The sequence below is a fragment of the Prosopis cineraria genome, unplaced genomic scaffold (genome assembly GCF_029017545.1).
Source record: "Prosopis cineraria cultivar Desert tree isolate PC_DT_omini unplaced genomic scaffold, ASM2901754v1 PC2, whole genome shotgun sequence".
NCBI classification, from domain to species: Eukaryota; Viridiplantae; Streptophyta; class Magnoliopsida; order Fabales; family Fabaceae; genus Prosopis; species Prosopis cineraria.
The window spans coordinates 46,189,101-46,204,349 of NW_026555333.1; the positions used below are offsets into that span (position 1 = coordinate 46,189,101).

The 15,249-nt window shown below is 30.4% G+C and overlaps 1 protein-coding gene across 2 annotated transcripts; it reads left to right on the forward strand.

Moving 5' to 3' along the window:
- The first annotated feature begins 2,576 nt into the window (after positions 1–2,576).
- LOC129303081 (probable inorganic phosphate transporter 1-5) lies at positions 2,577–5,692 on the forward strand. 2 transcript variants are annotated; one of them, XM_054942099.1, is made up of 3 exons: positions 2,577–2,589; positions 3,627–4,173; positions 4,292–5,692. In XM_054942099.1, the coding sequence occupies exons 2-3, from the start codon at positions 3,657–3,659 to the stop codon at positions 5,392–5,394; spliced, it is 1,620 nt and encodes a 539-aa protein (XP_054798074.1). In that variant the 5' UTR covers positions 2,577–2,589; positions 3,627–3,656; the 3' UTR covers positions 5,395–5,692. The 2 variants fall into 2 exon arrangements, with proteins under 2 accessions (XP_054798074.1, XP_054798073.1); XM_054942098.1 differs by lacking the exon at positions 2,577–2,589 and having other exon boundaries at positions 3,610–4,173.
- Positions 5,693–15,249: the final 9,557 nt, after the last annotated feature.

Consider the following 15,249-nt stretch of genomic DNA (forward strand, 5'->3'; position numbering starts at 1 on the left):
AAGCTTAAGACAAGTGCAACTAATTCTAGTACTCTATTGGGTGACATGGTAAGAAGAATGCAAAGTAAGTTGGATAAATATTGGGGTAAGGCAGATAGCATGAATCTGTTGTTGGTGATAGCAGTGATACTAGACCCTAGATACAAATTTAAATATGTCCAAGTTGCTTTGGAAAATATGTATTCTGAGCCTATACAATGTGAGCTAGTTCACAAAAAATATCATGGATGTTTTGTATAGCTTATATGGTGAATATTCGAAGGATGTCTTTAATGGTGAAGCTTCTCAAACTCAAGTAAGAGCGGAACACGATGATGACAATGTTGGGGGGAATCAAGATTCAATTCCCGATGATGATGTCTTGGCTGTCATGGATGATGAAATAATGAGACAATTCTATACAATTGCAAGCATTAAACTCCAAGAAGAAAAAAATTCGGAGGTGGATGAATATCTTCACGCCCAGTTAGTTGCTTTTCATGATCTAAAGTTTGATGTTTTAGCTTGATGGAAAGTGAATGCTTTCAAGTATAAGGTCTTGAGGTTGATTGCACGTGATGTGTTGGCTTCACCTGTCTCTATTGTCTCTTCAAAATCTGCCTTTAGTACAAGAGGTCGAGTATTGGATACTTTTAGGAGCTCTCTCTCTGCAAAGATGGTTGAGGCACTCATTTATGCTCAAAGTTGGCTTTCTCAACCTACTTTAAAATTGAAAGAGTTTGATGTTGATAATTTTGATGAGTCTAACAATCTTGTTGTTAGTAATTTCATTAACATTTTCACTTTATATTACTTCACAGTTCACATTGTTCAAATATTAATGAATATCATTTTCTCAATTTGTTTTGTAGAGGAAGAATCAGGGGCTCAACATTCAACCATCTCTAGTGATTCTGAAGATGATGATGATGATGATGATCCAATGGAAGATTAAATGTGACTGATTGTTTAGTTGTTTTGTTGTCTTGTTGGCTTATGAGTTGTGACAAGACTATTTGTGTTAGATTGTTGCTTTTTGCTTGTGCCTTATGGTAAGACCATTTGTCAATTTGTGTGGTTGCTTTGATTTGATTAATGTTGTGTTTTGAAGATTGATGATGCTTAGAGCCTTGAGTAATTGTAATATGTAACTGCTAATATTGAAATTTATTTCCTTTGATAATGGTGATATTTGAACTATTTTTAAGCAAAATTAAAAGAATTTTAAAGTATAGAATGTTTTTTTTATTTTAAAGCAAATTGGGAGCTGTTTGTCCAAAACGGGCTGGTTAGCTTGCCTAGACCTGTTTGCAGCCCGCCCAACCCGTTTTTAAATGGGCTACAAACGGGTACCGGCTGGCATAGCCCGTTTTGGACAAAACGGGATGAGCTATGGGCAGCCCTACGGGCTAGCTCGTCCGGCCTGTTGCACAACCCTAAATAACTCTATTTTTTAAATGTTTATAGATTAAATATTGGATTCTTTTTTGGGAGAATGACAAGTAAGAACCTTATAAAAATATTAATGTCAAAATAAGAATTTTACTATTGAAATATAGTAGAAAAAGTACTAAAATTTTGGAACATCAGTGTTGCAAAATTTTATTTGACATTAATATTTTTATAAGGTCTTTATTTATCATTCTCCCTTCCTTTTTTTCCTGCAGAGCTGGCATTGTAGGAAACTAGTATATGTGGAAAATGGAGACAAAACTATGAATTTTAAGGGGGGGTATTCATCCTATTATCAAACAACTTACAATGAGCAAGAGGACAAGATTTTGAATTTTTGATATTGGGAACCTAGGAAGACAAAGCCACGAATCATTTAATCCTTTAGCTGAATAAGGAGTGTTGTATACGTGACGTAAATATGCAGAAATGATTTTTTTTTTAGTTTTGGTTAGAAATTTTAATATAGGAAGGTTAATTATGAGCATTAAGAAAAAGATTAAATTGTGAGCCTGAATATTAAAAAAAAACATACATAAGGCTAAGTACCAGGTGATTTTTTCTTAATAATGTGTGTGTGCGTGTGTGTATTAATGATACAAATAGAAATATAGAACTTATAGTATTAAAATTAAACTAGAAGGAAAATGAAGATTATGGTAAAGTAATTGTGGATGAATAAAGTGAATTATTAGGCGTGTACATGGATGGAGATGGATGAATTGTACTATATGATGTGAACATGCACGATGAAGAGAAGTTACAAGTGGCTGGAGATCTTTGCTAGGCGTTGTGTTTTGATTGACTTTGAATAATAAAGAAAAAGATTTCAACATCGGGGGAATAATCTTGGTATATTCTCTTCCTCTTCAAAATATATCCACACAACATTCAAACCTATCCCTCATCCAATCCACATCCACACCATAACAAACATAACCACTTCATCACTTCCTCTCTCTCAGAGCTTCTTCGTCTTTGTATGAACCAGGTAACTCTCTCTCTCTCTCTCTCTCTCTCTCTCTCTGTGTGTGCATGAAAGTGAATATAGAGAATATAATCCCGTTCCATGTACAGTGAAAGTAACTCTGGAGGAAAATAAATGAGTGAATAGCATGAGGCTCACAGTCACAATATGTGGGGCTAATCTAGAAGAAGGTGATAAGGAAGTGAAAGTACTGTGTATGGTCGCCGATGCTTACCAAATTGTTATTATTATTATTTTGATTGATGCTTACCAAATTATTATTCTGTTTCCCTTCGCTACCTGATAATTTTGACCCCTTCTCTCTCTCTCTCTTCCCTCTCTCACTGCCCCACAATATTGCTTTTCTCTCTTTTTCCACCCTTCTTCCTGCTTCCACACTACTGCTTCACATACTGCCATCTGATTAATAAATGATTAATATATAAGGTATTGACTACACGATTTAAAAAAAAATATATTTGTTGTTATAATTTTAATTTTTAAATAAATTTTTATCTCTTTTTAATTATACTCTTATTAAATGCTCTAGTCTTTATATAAGTGTGACAATTGAAATTCCAATGGTCTATTTAAAAAAAACAAATAATAAATAATTATCCAATGCTTTATATTTTGAATTCTTGATTTTCTAGAAAATGATTTATATTATAAACAGAAAAGTGCATATAAAAAAGAGAAATTAGTTTGTTACACATTCTTACTTTATTAGAAAACCAACCAATAGGCGTTGATTCAGTGGAGAGTATAAGAATTGAGTTTGAGATCGTGTGAATGTAGGAAATATTATTGGGAGAGCTATCTCAATTGAGCTCAACAATAATGGTTGAATATGACCCGATCTTAAAGTCCTATAAAAAAAAATCTTTTGAAAAAAAATATAATGGTCAATTTACATTGTTATAAAATTATGATTTAAAGCATAGGCATGGAAAATTATACACATACTCAATAAGTTTGTTGAAAAATGGCCTTTATCATGCTGTATATGTCAAAGTCTTCGCCTTCAAAATAATTAAAGCAAAAGTCAAGCCCACACACAAGTTGGCTTCAAACAAGCAGCAAAGTTAAATGGCATGTTCTTTTTAAATAATACAAGCCCAATGTACTCGATCCTTTATATTTAATATATATATATATATATATATCTATATGTATGTATGTATATGTATATATATAATTGAAACACAGGTTTTTGTAACAACGTCAGGATTCTTGACGATTCGCTGGTCTCTTGGTTATGGCGGGCGAACAGACTAGCGTGCTTAACGCCCTCGATGTGGCCAAGACGCAATGGTACCACTTCACCGCCATCGTCATCGCCGGCATGGGCTTCTTCACGGACGCTTACGATCTCTTCAGTATAGCCAACGTTACCAAGTTGTTGGGACGTATATACTACACCGAGGAAGGTTCGAAAAAGCCCGGCAGTTTGCCGCCGAACGTGTCCATGGCCGTCAACGGCGTCGCTCTCTGCGGGACGTTGGCCGGTCAAATTTTCTTCGGGTGGCTCGGTGACAAGATGGGGAGGAAGAAAGTGTACGGGATGACTCTGGCTCTTATGGTCATCTCCTCGCTCGCTTCTGGTCTATCTTTTGGTGACACCCCAAAAGGTGTCATCTCCACTCTCTGCTTCTTCCGATTCTGGCTCGGTTTCGGTATCGGAGGCGACTACCCTCTCTCCGCCACCATCATGTCGGAGTACGCCAACAAGAAGACTCGCGGAGCGTTTATCGCCGCCGTCTTTGCTATGCAAGGTTTGCCATACTTTGAGCACTAAATTAGTCGCCTTTATTTGTGCCAATCAATATACACATGTATTAATGTTTAGCATGTTTTAAAGCTTTTTCAAATTTGGTACTTGTGATTCTTCAGGGTTCGGAATTTTGGTCGGAGGAATTGTTTCTCTGATCGTCGCCACGGCGTTCGATCACGCTTACAAGGCTCCGCCGTACAATGTTGATGCGGCAGCTTCTCTTCCACCTCAAGCCGACTACGTTTGGCGGATAATTCTGATGTTCGGAGCAGTTCCGGCAGCCATGACTTTCTACTCGCGAGCGAAGATGCCGGAGACGGCGAGGTACACCGCTCTCGTGGCCAGGAACGCAAAAAAAGCGGCTCTCGACATGTCAAAAGTGCTCCAAGTAGAACTTCAGGCCGATGAGCCGATAAAATCATCGGAAAGAGACGGCAACAGCTTCGGACTGTTCAGTAAGCAATTCGCTCGCAGACATGGACTTCACTTGCTCGGAACATGTACCACCTGGTTCTTACTGGATATTGCATACTACAGTTCAAATCTTTTCCAGAAAGATATTTATACAGCTGTCGGATGGCTTCCTCCGGCGGCGGAAATGAATGCGATTCATGAAGTTTACAGGGTCGCAAGAGCACAAGTACTCATCGCACTGTGCGGCACCGTGCCGGGATACTGGTTCACCGTGGCATTCATAGACATCTTGGGACGATTCTTCATCCAACTAATGGGTTTCTTCTTCATGACTGTGTTCATGTTCGCCCTCGCGATTCCTTACGATCATTGGACAAAAAGAGAGAACAGAATAGGGTTCCTTGTGATGTACGCTTTGACCTTCTTCTTCGCTAACTTCGGTCCCAATGCCACCACCTTCGTCGTGCCGGCCGAGATCTTCCCGGCAAGGTTGCGATCCACCTGCCATGGGCTGTCGGCGGCTGCGGGGAAGGCCGGAGCGATCGTGGGGGCATTCGGGTTCTTGTATGCTGCACAGAGCAAGGATCCAAAGAAGACTGACGCTGGTTACCCACCTGGGATTGGGATGAAGAATGCTCTGATCATGCTCGGTGTCATTAACTTTGTTGGGATGTTATTCACTTTCTTGGTTCCAGAAGCTAAAGGCAAATCGTTGGAAGAGATAAGCAGGGAGAATGAGGAAGAAGATGGTGATCTGACTGTGGAGTTACCCGGCATCGGCGGTTCCAGAACTGTTAATCCAGCGTGATGACAATGACGATGACCATGACGATGATTCAATTAAATATTAATTAATTGTGTGTTTTTCTATTAAGGCAGGCGAAAGTGATCGATGACCGTGTTCGTCTACAAGTATATCAGGATCGAAAAATAGAGTGCAAAAGTATATAAGAAATTTTGTAATTTTTTTTGGGGTTATTTTGGTCATTTGTGTTTTTCAAATTCGAATCGTATCAAAGCTTAAATCAAGAAAACGTCCTTTAGCAATTTAGTTTAACTTGATTTTCCAATATAAAATTGTGTTTATGCAAGTATTTCTTGTTTTCTTTGTTGGGATATTTTTACTTTGTTCAGAAGTTTTTTCTTTCTCTTCTTCTTCTTCTTCTTTTTTTTATTTGGATATTCTAGATCTTTCAACTAAACTAATTTAATAGATAACTTGCAAATTCAGATTAATTTTACTCAATAGTTTGTGAATACTTGCTTAAAAAACATACTTTCCACCAATAATTTAATTATTGATGTCTATCAAACTCAAGACTTGATTAAGTTTTCTTGCACTTGTCATGATAATTTTTGCACTATTGAGCATCCTCCAACACTCCTACAAGGGTTGGAAAATGATAAAAGATCCTTCTTGCCTATTGAACTCGATGAGCTGAATGCTCTTTAATCGTTAATGCATATTTTTAGTATTATTTAAAAAGGAAATTGGTGCTTATTTTTGGGATGAGATCTAAACCATCCACATTTTAGTTTGAATGGTTCAAATTTAAAGTATTATTATATTATTTTATATTATATTTATTAAAATAAAAATTATAAAATAAATTTAAAAATTTTTTATTTTTATCTTTATTATTAAATTTATTTTATAATTTTTATTTTAATAAATATAATATAAAATAATATTTTAAATTTAGACCATCTAAATTAAAATTTAAATGATTCAGATATGAATGAGTAGAAAACCAATCCCTTCGAAAAGTCAATGTCAATGACTCTATCCAAACTTTGAAGTGCATTGTTGGCAAGGTACATTGCATTAAAAGGCATTCACGTTTGATTCGGGTGATTTTGCCAGCGATGTGAAAAAGTTATTTGGAGAAAAAGAAATAAGAAAAGATTTTTTTTGTAAATGTATTTGGTAAATCATAAAGTGGGTTGATAGAGTGGGGAAAAACTGAAAAAGCATCCCATGTTATGATAAGAGAGAGTTTTTTTTTTTTAAAAAAAAATTCTTATGATTCCTTTGCTTATCTTATTCATTCCAAACAAACTCTTGACGAACTGGAAAATCCATCAAAGGAACAGGACGTGACATTTTGACCAAAATGTGGAACAACTGATTTAGAAAGAATTATATTAAAGTTCTATACAAAATAATTAATTATTATAAAATTTATTAATAATTGAACTAAAAAAATAATAGTTGTGTTGTAATTTTTTTTAATTCAGTTATTAATAAATCTTGTAATAATTAATTTTTTATATGATACTTCTCCCATGGATTTATATTCATATATAGTGAGGGTAGAATAGTCTTTCAACAGCATGTGGAGCTTTGACCATACGAGCATCCCAGAGAAGATTAATTTCAAAATCACATGCCCAATTTTTGGCCAAAAACAAAATCACATGCTGTATGCTTTTATTGTCCCATGAATCCAAAATTAATTAATAGATAAAAAACAGCAACCTTCAACGTCTCACAGTCACATGATACTCCCCTTTGATTGCATCACACAAAAACTTTCTCCCTGTTTTGGTGGAAAAGTAAAGATTTTTAATCTGATGAAATAAATATGAGAATGGATTGAAGACAAAAGTATATGATTATGAAAAATTACAAACCAAACTCAAACCATTTCCATCAGTTTTCCTTCCTCTTACCCTTAGCAGAAAACTATGAGAGCAAACTTTTAAAAATATAATTAGAAAATTTATTATTTTTAAAAATTTCTTCTCCTCATTTTCACTTTTCTCCCTATCCAAACCAAATCTTATTGTACACTGTACAGTATTCCATTAGTTCATAATATAGGTTCGGTATTATCTACCTGCACAAAGATAAGGAGGGTAGTTAAGTGAAAAGATAAATACATATAGATATTATAAAATCTAAAATTTACGGAATATGAAATTAGTTTAAACATTGCTACTAAATTAAAAAAAAATATTTTCATGAAATATTTAAATAATAAATAACCTTTTTGCATTACTATAAATATGAAATAAATCACTTATTTTTGAAGTTTAAACAAACCAACTTGACTTATGATTGGGACAAGCTTTCTAATAAGAAACAAGAGAATGGATGATTCAGGATCAGGAGAATAGAAAAGTTGACAAAAATCTATTATCATTATTCGATGAAAATAAACATCCTTTTTATTCAAGTGCAGACAGAGATTTCAATGAATATTGAGAAAATTAAAAAAGTCCTCTCATTTTGGCCACCAATGGAAGAGCTAGGAAGCTACAAAAAAAGGTTAGTGGATCAGGTTAGAAGATACTCCAAAGCTAGGAAGCTAGGAGTACACGACATACACGACAGACAGTTTTGTTTTGTATGAAATTGAAACGCGTAGATCAACCCAATGTTGAACTATATTCCAAACAACACGGTTGAACAAAGACAACACAACAAATTAAATAATAGAGAACTAAATATCAAAATCTGATTATAATAAAGAGATAATATATAACTTTTAAATCCTTAAACTTTAACTTAATATAACTTATTTCTTGCATTATTGAGGTAATAAATTACTTATTTTGTTAAAAAATATGAGATATTTTTAATTAAATTTTATTTTTTAATAAATTAGTTATTTGTCTTCATTTATCCCTATTTAATAAGATGTTTTACTCTAAAATAAATGTAAATTAATTTATTCATTAAAGTTATTTTTTAAAAAAAGTCATTATTACACCTTAAAACACTAAAAATATTTTATATTTTTTAACATTTAACTTTTTAAAAAATATTTTATATTTTTAAATGTGGGAAGTATAGGAGTTGAGTTGTACTGATTCAAAAAATTACAAGTATTGAACTGTTCCATGTCAAGAAATTATAAGAAACTCAGGTTAAAGTTTGGGAAAAACTCAAGTTAAAGTTTGGGAAGTGAATGAATAATTGAGAACAAGTTTATATATCAAACTTTTTATTTTTACAATAATAATTGATACTCCATCTATTCTAATTTATATAATATATTTTTAGATAAAATTATACATACAAATAAAATTTATTAAATACATTTTACAATCTTATTTTTTTTCAAAACACAAATATAAATTTTCAAAAAATTGTCTTCTTTTAGTATAACTTTATTTGTAAAACATTAAATAGGAAGACAACACATATTTCCTCCGTTTAAAAATATAAGATATTTTTTAAAGAGTTGGATGTTAAAAAATGTAACGAATTTTTAATTTTTTAAGGTGTAATCATTGTCTTTTTTAAAAAAAATATCTCAATTAATAATGACTTTATATTTATTGTAGAATGTTTAATAATAGTAAATATAAAAAGATAGGGTTAGTTTAAGAGTAGTTAATTACTTTTTTGGAGGGTAAGATTCAATTAAAAATGTCTTATGATTTTAAATGTTGGAAGTAATAAAGAGGGAAAAATAATATAAGAACAAGTATAATTAAAAAATAATATTTTTATTGTAATGTTTTATATTTTAAAAATCAAATAAATAAACCGGGAGAGTACATAATGGTAACTTGATCCAATGGGTTCAATATTTTATACTTCACGTCAACCAAAAAAATATGGCTATCTCGAGAAGCCATGAGTCACCTCTTTCAAATTTCAGGAACACCCCCGCACACAAGAGGAGCTGGTTTAATGGCGACGAGTGAGAACAATTAAAAGGTCAAACGATAAAATTAAATCCAATAAAAATTAAAGTTAATAAAAGAAATTCTAATTCGTTCTACCCAAGCTGAGTTAAAAGAACATAACATATATGTTGAATGTTATAAATAATATATAGAATAAAAAGGCAAAAATACTCATAAAGTGGTGGGTCAAGGGCACTTAGTATCCTAAAGTGAGAAAAAGAGAAAAAATACTCATAACATTATATGAGTGAGTGCAAAGGTGACCAAACCGTTATTTTTAACCTAACGTTATTAACTTTGATCATTAAATACTGACTGTGCATGCCACATGTCAGTCTTTGTTTATGTAAACTAATAAAAGGGCAATATCCATTAAGTCGTCAGTCAGGAGCAAAAATATCTATAAAGTTATCAGAGTTGGTGCAAAAGTGACCAATCCATCAAATTCCTTAAATGTTGACCGTTTAGTTGACACCTAAAAAGAAATTGACCATTTTTTCGCTGACATAGAGGAAAAAATTCCTATATAAAATTCTTTAAAGGCTAATCAGTCATTGTATGAAGGTCATATGAGAAAATTTCTTTTTGACCGAATATCAAATTAAATAATTTGTTTCTTTGCAGTAATGGCAAAAACCATTTGAAAATTTTGAACCTATCATAAATGAAATTACTTAAAGTTATTACAATATTCTTAAGATAAAGCGGCGTAGGAGGTGTGCTCAATCTTGATTTTTAATTGTGTACAACCTATCTCATTATATTAAACCTTAGGTTTTATAAACAAGAAAAATGATTAGAGAGGAAGGAAAGAAGGGGGCAAGAGACATGACAATGGAAAGAAATCATGTGACATGAATTTTGATAGATTACTCATTATTGCATCTATTAAAGTAACATTATGGGTGCTCATACAATGATCAATTATCATCTATAAAAATTTATCTGGAAATATTTTTTGTCTATATCAGCAAAAAAAATCAATTTCTGCTTAAGTATTAGTTAAACGATCAACATTTGATGGATTGGTCATTTTTACACCAACTCTAATAACATTATAGATATTTTTACTCTTGGTCAATGATTTTATGAGTATTTTTACCCTTTTATTAGTTCACGTCAGCAAAGACTGACACGTGACATGCATAGTCAGCGTTAGGTTAAAATTAATGGTTTGATCATTTTTGTATCAATTCATATAACACTATGGGTATTTTTATTATTTTTTTTATTTTAAGATATTTGGTGCCTTTGGCTGATTTTTTTGTAGGTATTTTTATTTTTTTATCTTAATATATAATAACACTCTCTTCTTAGCGGAATTATGAAAGCAAGAATTTTTTATTATACATGAAAAGCATTCTTTGGTACTCCCAGCCTCGATTTTCCTGTGATAGATTGATTTCCAGTGCCAATTGCCCATTACAAGTTACAGTGTGCAAGAGCTGGTGGAAATTGCCCTAAGCAAAAATCTTTTCTAAGGTAAAATCTTTGTAGCTTTCTTTTCCAAAATAGAACGCGGCAGAACAAAAAGTAAAGTTCCTTCTTAATTCTTGAAAGTTTGATAGTCCAATTGAAGGGATCATTTGCATACTTAATGCAATTTAACATGATGGGCCAAAAAAAAACCGAGAAAAAAATAAGATAAAAAAGAATGAAAGATGAAGAAAAACATGAGTTTCAAAAAGAGAAAAAGGAAAAGAAGAAGAGAGAAGATTGAATAGACAAGGCCTCTCAAATAAAATAAAAAAGTATAAGCCTAGCCAAGAAAAATAAGAACATGAAAGAAACAATAGTAGAAAGAATATTAAAAAGCATAAATAAGCAAATCTTAAATTTTATATTCAATAGTACCATAAACTTTAAATTTGTTTATCATGAAAATTATTTTTTTAACTTTTAAAAATGATAAAATCTAATTCCTACTATTAATAAAAAGTTAACTTTGATCAGAAAATGACATAAAAGAATCTCAAAAATTATAAAAAATGACCAAAAATTTAAAATAAAAGACCCAAAAATTACAGACAAAGATCCAAAAAATAATAGAAAATATCAAGAAAGAAAAATTTTGGTCCTTTTTTTTTTGTAACTTTTAAGGTCTTTTTTTGTCATTTTTTGGTTATCTAACAATTAAAGTTAATTTTTGCTAATAGTAGGGTCATATTGCTCCTTTTTCATAAACTAAGGGAACAATTTACACAATAAATAAGTTCATAGTCTATGATGCCATTAAAATTAATGTTTAAGAAGTAATTTACTCATTTATCTTGTTAAAAATAAATAAAAATTTTACATCTAAAAACTAAAAAATAGATCATAAAAATAAAAAATTTGAAATATGTCTAACTAGATAATTTAAATTATTTTAATAAAGTAGACTATCATTGAATGTATTTAATGTAAAAAACTCGACATTGCTAGATCTGTCAAGACTGATGATGAGCAATCTTTTCCTGAAGAATGACTATCATCATGTTCACTTTAACTTGAACTTAAAACCAGAAGTTAACACTATCTTAAATCATATATATATATATATATATATATATTCAGCATACACTCTTTAGATGATTATATTAATTTAAAAAAAAATAACATTTAAGTCTCTCTCAAGATAATTCATCACAATAAGGGCAATTCAGTTTTGTATTTGCTATTATTTTGTAAAAATATGTATGTAATATTGTTAAAAGCTGAACTTTAACCTGTATTTTTTATTTAAATTTTTTTAAAATTTAAATTTTAATCATAATATATATGAATTTTTATGAGATAATATTCAACATAAAATTGATAATTTTTTATTATAATAAATTTTTTTAAGAAGGGCTTAAATGTAATTTTTGATGGGAGTCTGCAAGCATTAATGTTAATGCTTGACGATCGGACGACGGACTGCAGTTAGTCAACTGATGGATGGGAAGGAAAGCCTCCGAATCTGAAAGTCTTGTTAGTCATCGATCGCCTCACTTTTTTGGGTTCACATGGTTTCTTGTTTGTCGTCTCATGTGCCCACCCATCTGATTTCGACTCCTGAGACGTGTGGAAAATTCAACATACCCCTTTTTTTTCCATGGTTGTTTGGAAAAATTATTGGAAAATATTTCAGCGGCAACTCTTGGACACATCATCATTATCATCATTGTCCAAAAAAAAAAAATATAATTTTTAATCTCCACACTTTATTTATATTTTACTATAAATTTTTATATTTTTTTTAATATTTTAACTTTTTATATTTTTATTTTTTATATTTTAAATTTTTTTAAAGTCGCTGCACTCTGTTCACTTAAAAATTTAAAATATTAAAAAATAAAAATTTAAAAATCTAAAATATTAAAAAAATTATAAAAATTTATAATAAAATATAAATATAAATAGGTATAAGGATTAAAAATTATATTTTTTTAAATAATTATAATAAAGAGAGTTTCTGAATTTTTGAAATTTCATTGTGAGGTTAGATACTGAAATGAAATTAAAATTCAGTAACAAATGACAAGATTATCCTTATCGAACCACTCCCTCTCTCCCGTTACTTTCTTGCCCCCCCACCCCCCACCCAAAAACAAAAGACACCCTCACTTAGTCTCTCTTTAGCTGCTTTTAACCGAAACAAATTAACTCGTTATTCGTCTTTCTCGTGATTATTTGAATGAAACTAATAAAGCATTCGTTCTTCCTCACCTTCTTTGCTTCTCCTACTAGAGGTTTATATGCATTAAAACATAAAATTTAGATGGCTTAATATAATATAAGATGAAGTAAATTAGATAAAGAAATGAAATGAAAATCATTCATGTGAAACTGAAAAAAATAATAAATCTCATCCTTGTGTTTCTCTTTTTCTTTAATTCAAACAAAACATAATTTAAAAAAATCTTAATTATTCTTTAAAAAAAAGAAAAAAAATCTTGATCAATAAATAATAATATTGAACAATCCTTTGAGTCCAAATAGAGCTTGTGTATTATCTAATTCTAACATGACCACTATGCTCGTGAAAGGCAAACCAAAGTCACAATTAGCTAACTCCATAAAATAGAGTTGATAGGCATATTGTGTTAATATTCTAAACAATAATTAAACAAAGTGTGAGTAGACTGCTATGAATTTATAGCATAATAATTTGTCCATGGTTAATCTACTTAGGTCAGATTCAACTACTTTAATACACAAATAGATAGTTTAGTGAATTTGTTATTTTTATTAGAAAGTTTGTTACTTTTGTGCGTGCTAAAAAATATAAACTCCTTATTTTATTTTTGAACTTGTTATTTGTGAAAACAATTAAAAGATAATTTAAAAATTATGTAAATATGAAATACATTAATATAACATCATAAAATATAATATAAAAAATGATTTTTAAATGTTAATAGTCCTGATGGGTCATAAAAATATCCTTCCTAAATAAAACAATCAAAACTTATAATAACAATCCTGACAATTACTTTATGAAGAACGAATATCCTATAATTTTGGCCAGTACTCGAAGAAACAATATACCTCCTCTCTATCTTAAATTATAAAATATTTTTAAGCAAAATCTCACATAAATAAAACTTATTAAATATATTTTACAATCTTATTTTTTAAAAATACAAATATAAAATTTTAAAAATACCTTCATTTGATACTCTATTAATAAAAGAATAATATTAAAGAGAAAAAATATATAAGAAAAATAATATTAAAAAAGTATCATTAATAAAATTTTATTTTTATCAAAGTATTTTTTATTTAAACACATTGAATCTTCTTTATAAGTGTTTATAATTTGGGATAGAGGGAGTAAAATATATAGCATAAAAATAACGATAGAGGCAAATGATATATATTAAGTGACTTGATCCCTTAGTAAATGCTCCAATATTTTAGTTCAGTGGCCACCGGTCGTTCATTTGCAAGTCTAGATCTAAAAGTTATTATAAGAGGAGTAATAATAATATTTTAAGGTCAACATGTATATCGATGTTTTTATTTCATCGAGGTTTTAATTTTTATTTTTTTGGACGTTAATTAATATTTTTAGTAATTTTTTTAAAAATTACTCAATGCATTGATGTTGAAACTTATGCACATCCTTCGATATATCAAAAAATATTTTTTTCATTGCTCACATTACAAATATTTTTTTATTAAAAGCAATCATATTCAAGATATAGTCGGACATTAAATATAGGCATATTTTTTAATAAAAATTTAAATTTTAATTCGTCATATTATGAAAAATTAATCCTTTTCACTAGAGCCAGCTCCTCCTGTTGGCATGCACCAAGAAATTATAAACTGAAATCTATTTAACTTTTTTAATCTTTTATAAAATATTTTCCAATGAAAATTCCAAATAAACATATCAAGGAAAGGGGTACAAGTACACAGCGGAATCTAAATTAATTTGGGCGGATAGTATTAATACTCCCAAATGATATAGTTAGCGTACTTTGCCAAATATAATTTAAAAATAAGTTAACAATGTCAATAGTAAGACATAACTACAGAATAATTAAATAACGTACAGAAAAATCCACTTGTAATTTATCAACTGTCTGGTTGGAATTTGGAATATCAAATCTCTAGCTGGTGAAGATTTAATGATTTTCCGGATTAAATCTGTTAGGTTAATTCCTTTTTCTTTTATTATGGTTTTATTCTCCCTAGTCATCATCCAAGGCATAGCGTCTTTTTCACTCTTGCTGACACACCTTCCCTACCAAAGTGAACAATTAGTTTGGGACCAAAAAAATGAAAGGAACTGCGATTCTCGATCAACGAAATAAAAGTATAATAAATATAACACGTCTTAGTCTTTTTCCACCAGGAAAAAAAAAAAAAAGGAATCTCTTCTCCAACAAGATATCAACTATCAAAGGGTTATGTGCAGAATAATTTGTAAGAACTGGGTAGACGGAGATACTATTTTTTTTAATTTTTTATTTTCATAAAATATTTGGATTGAATAATACCTGAACATTCAATTTTCTACCCTTTTTCGACATTTCCTTGTCTTGTCTCC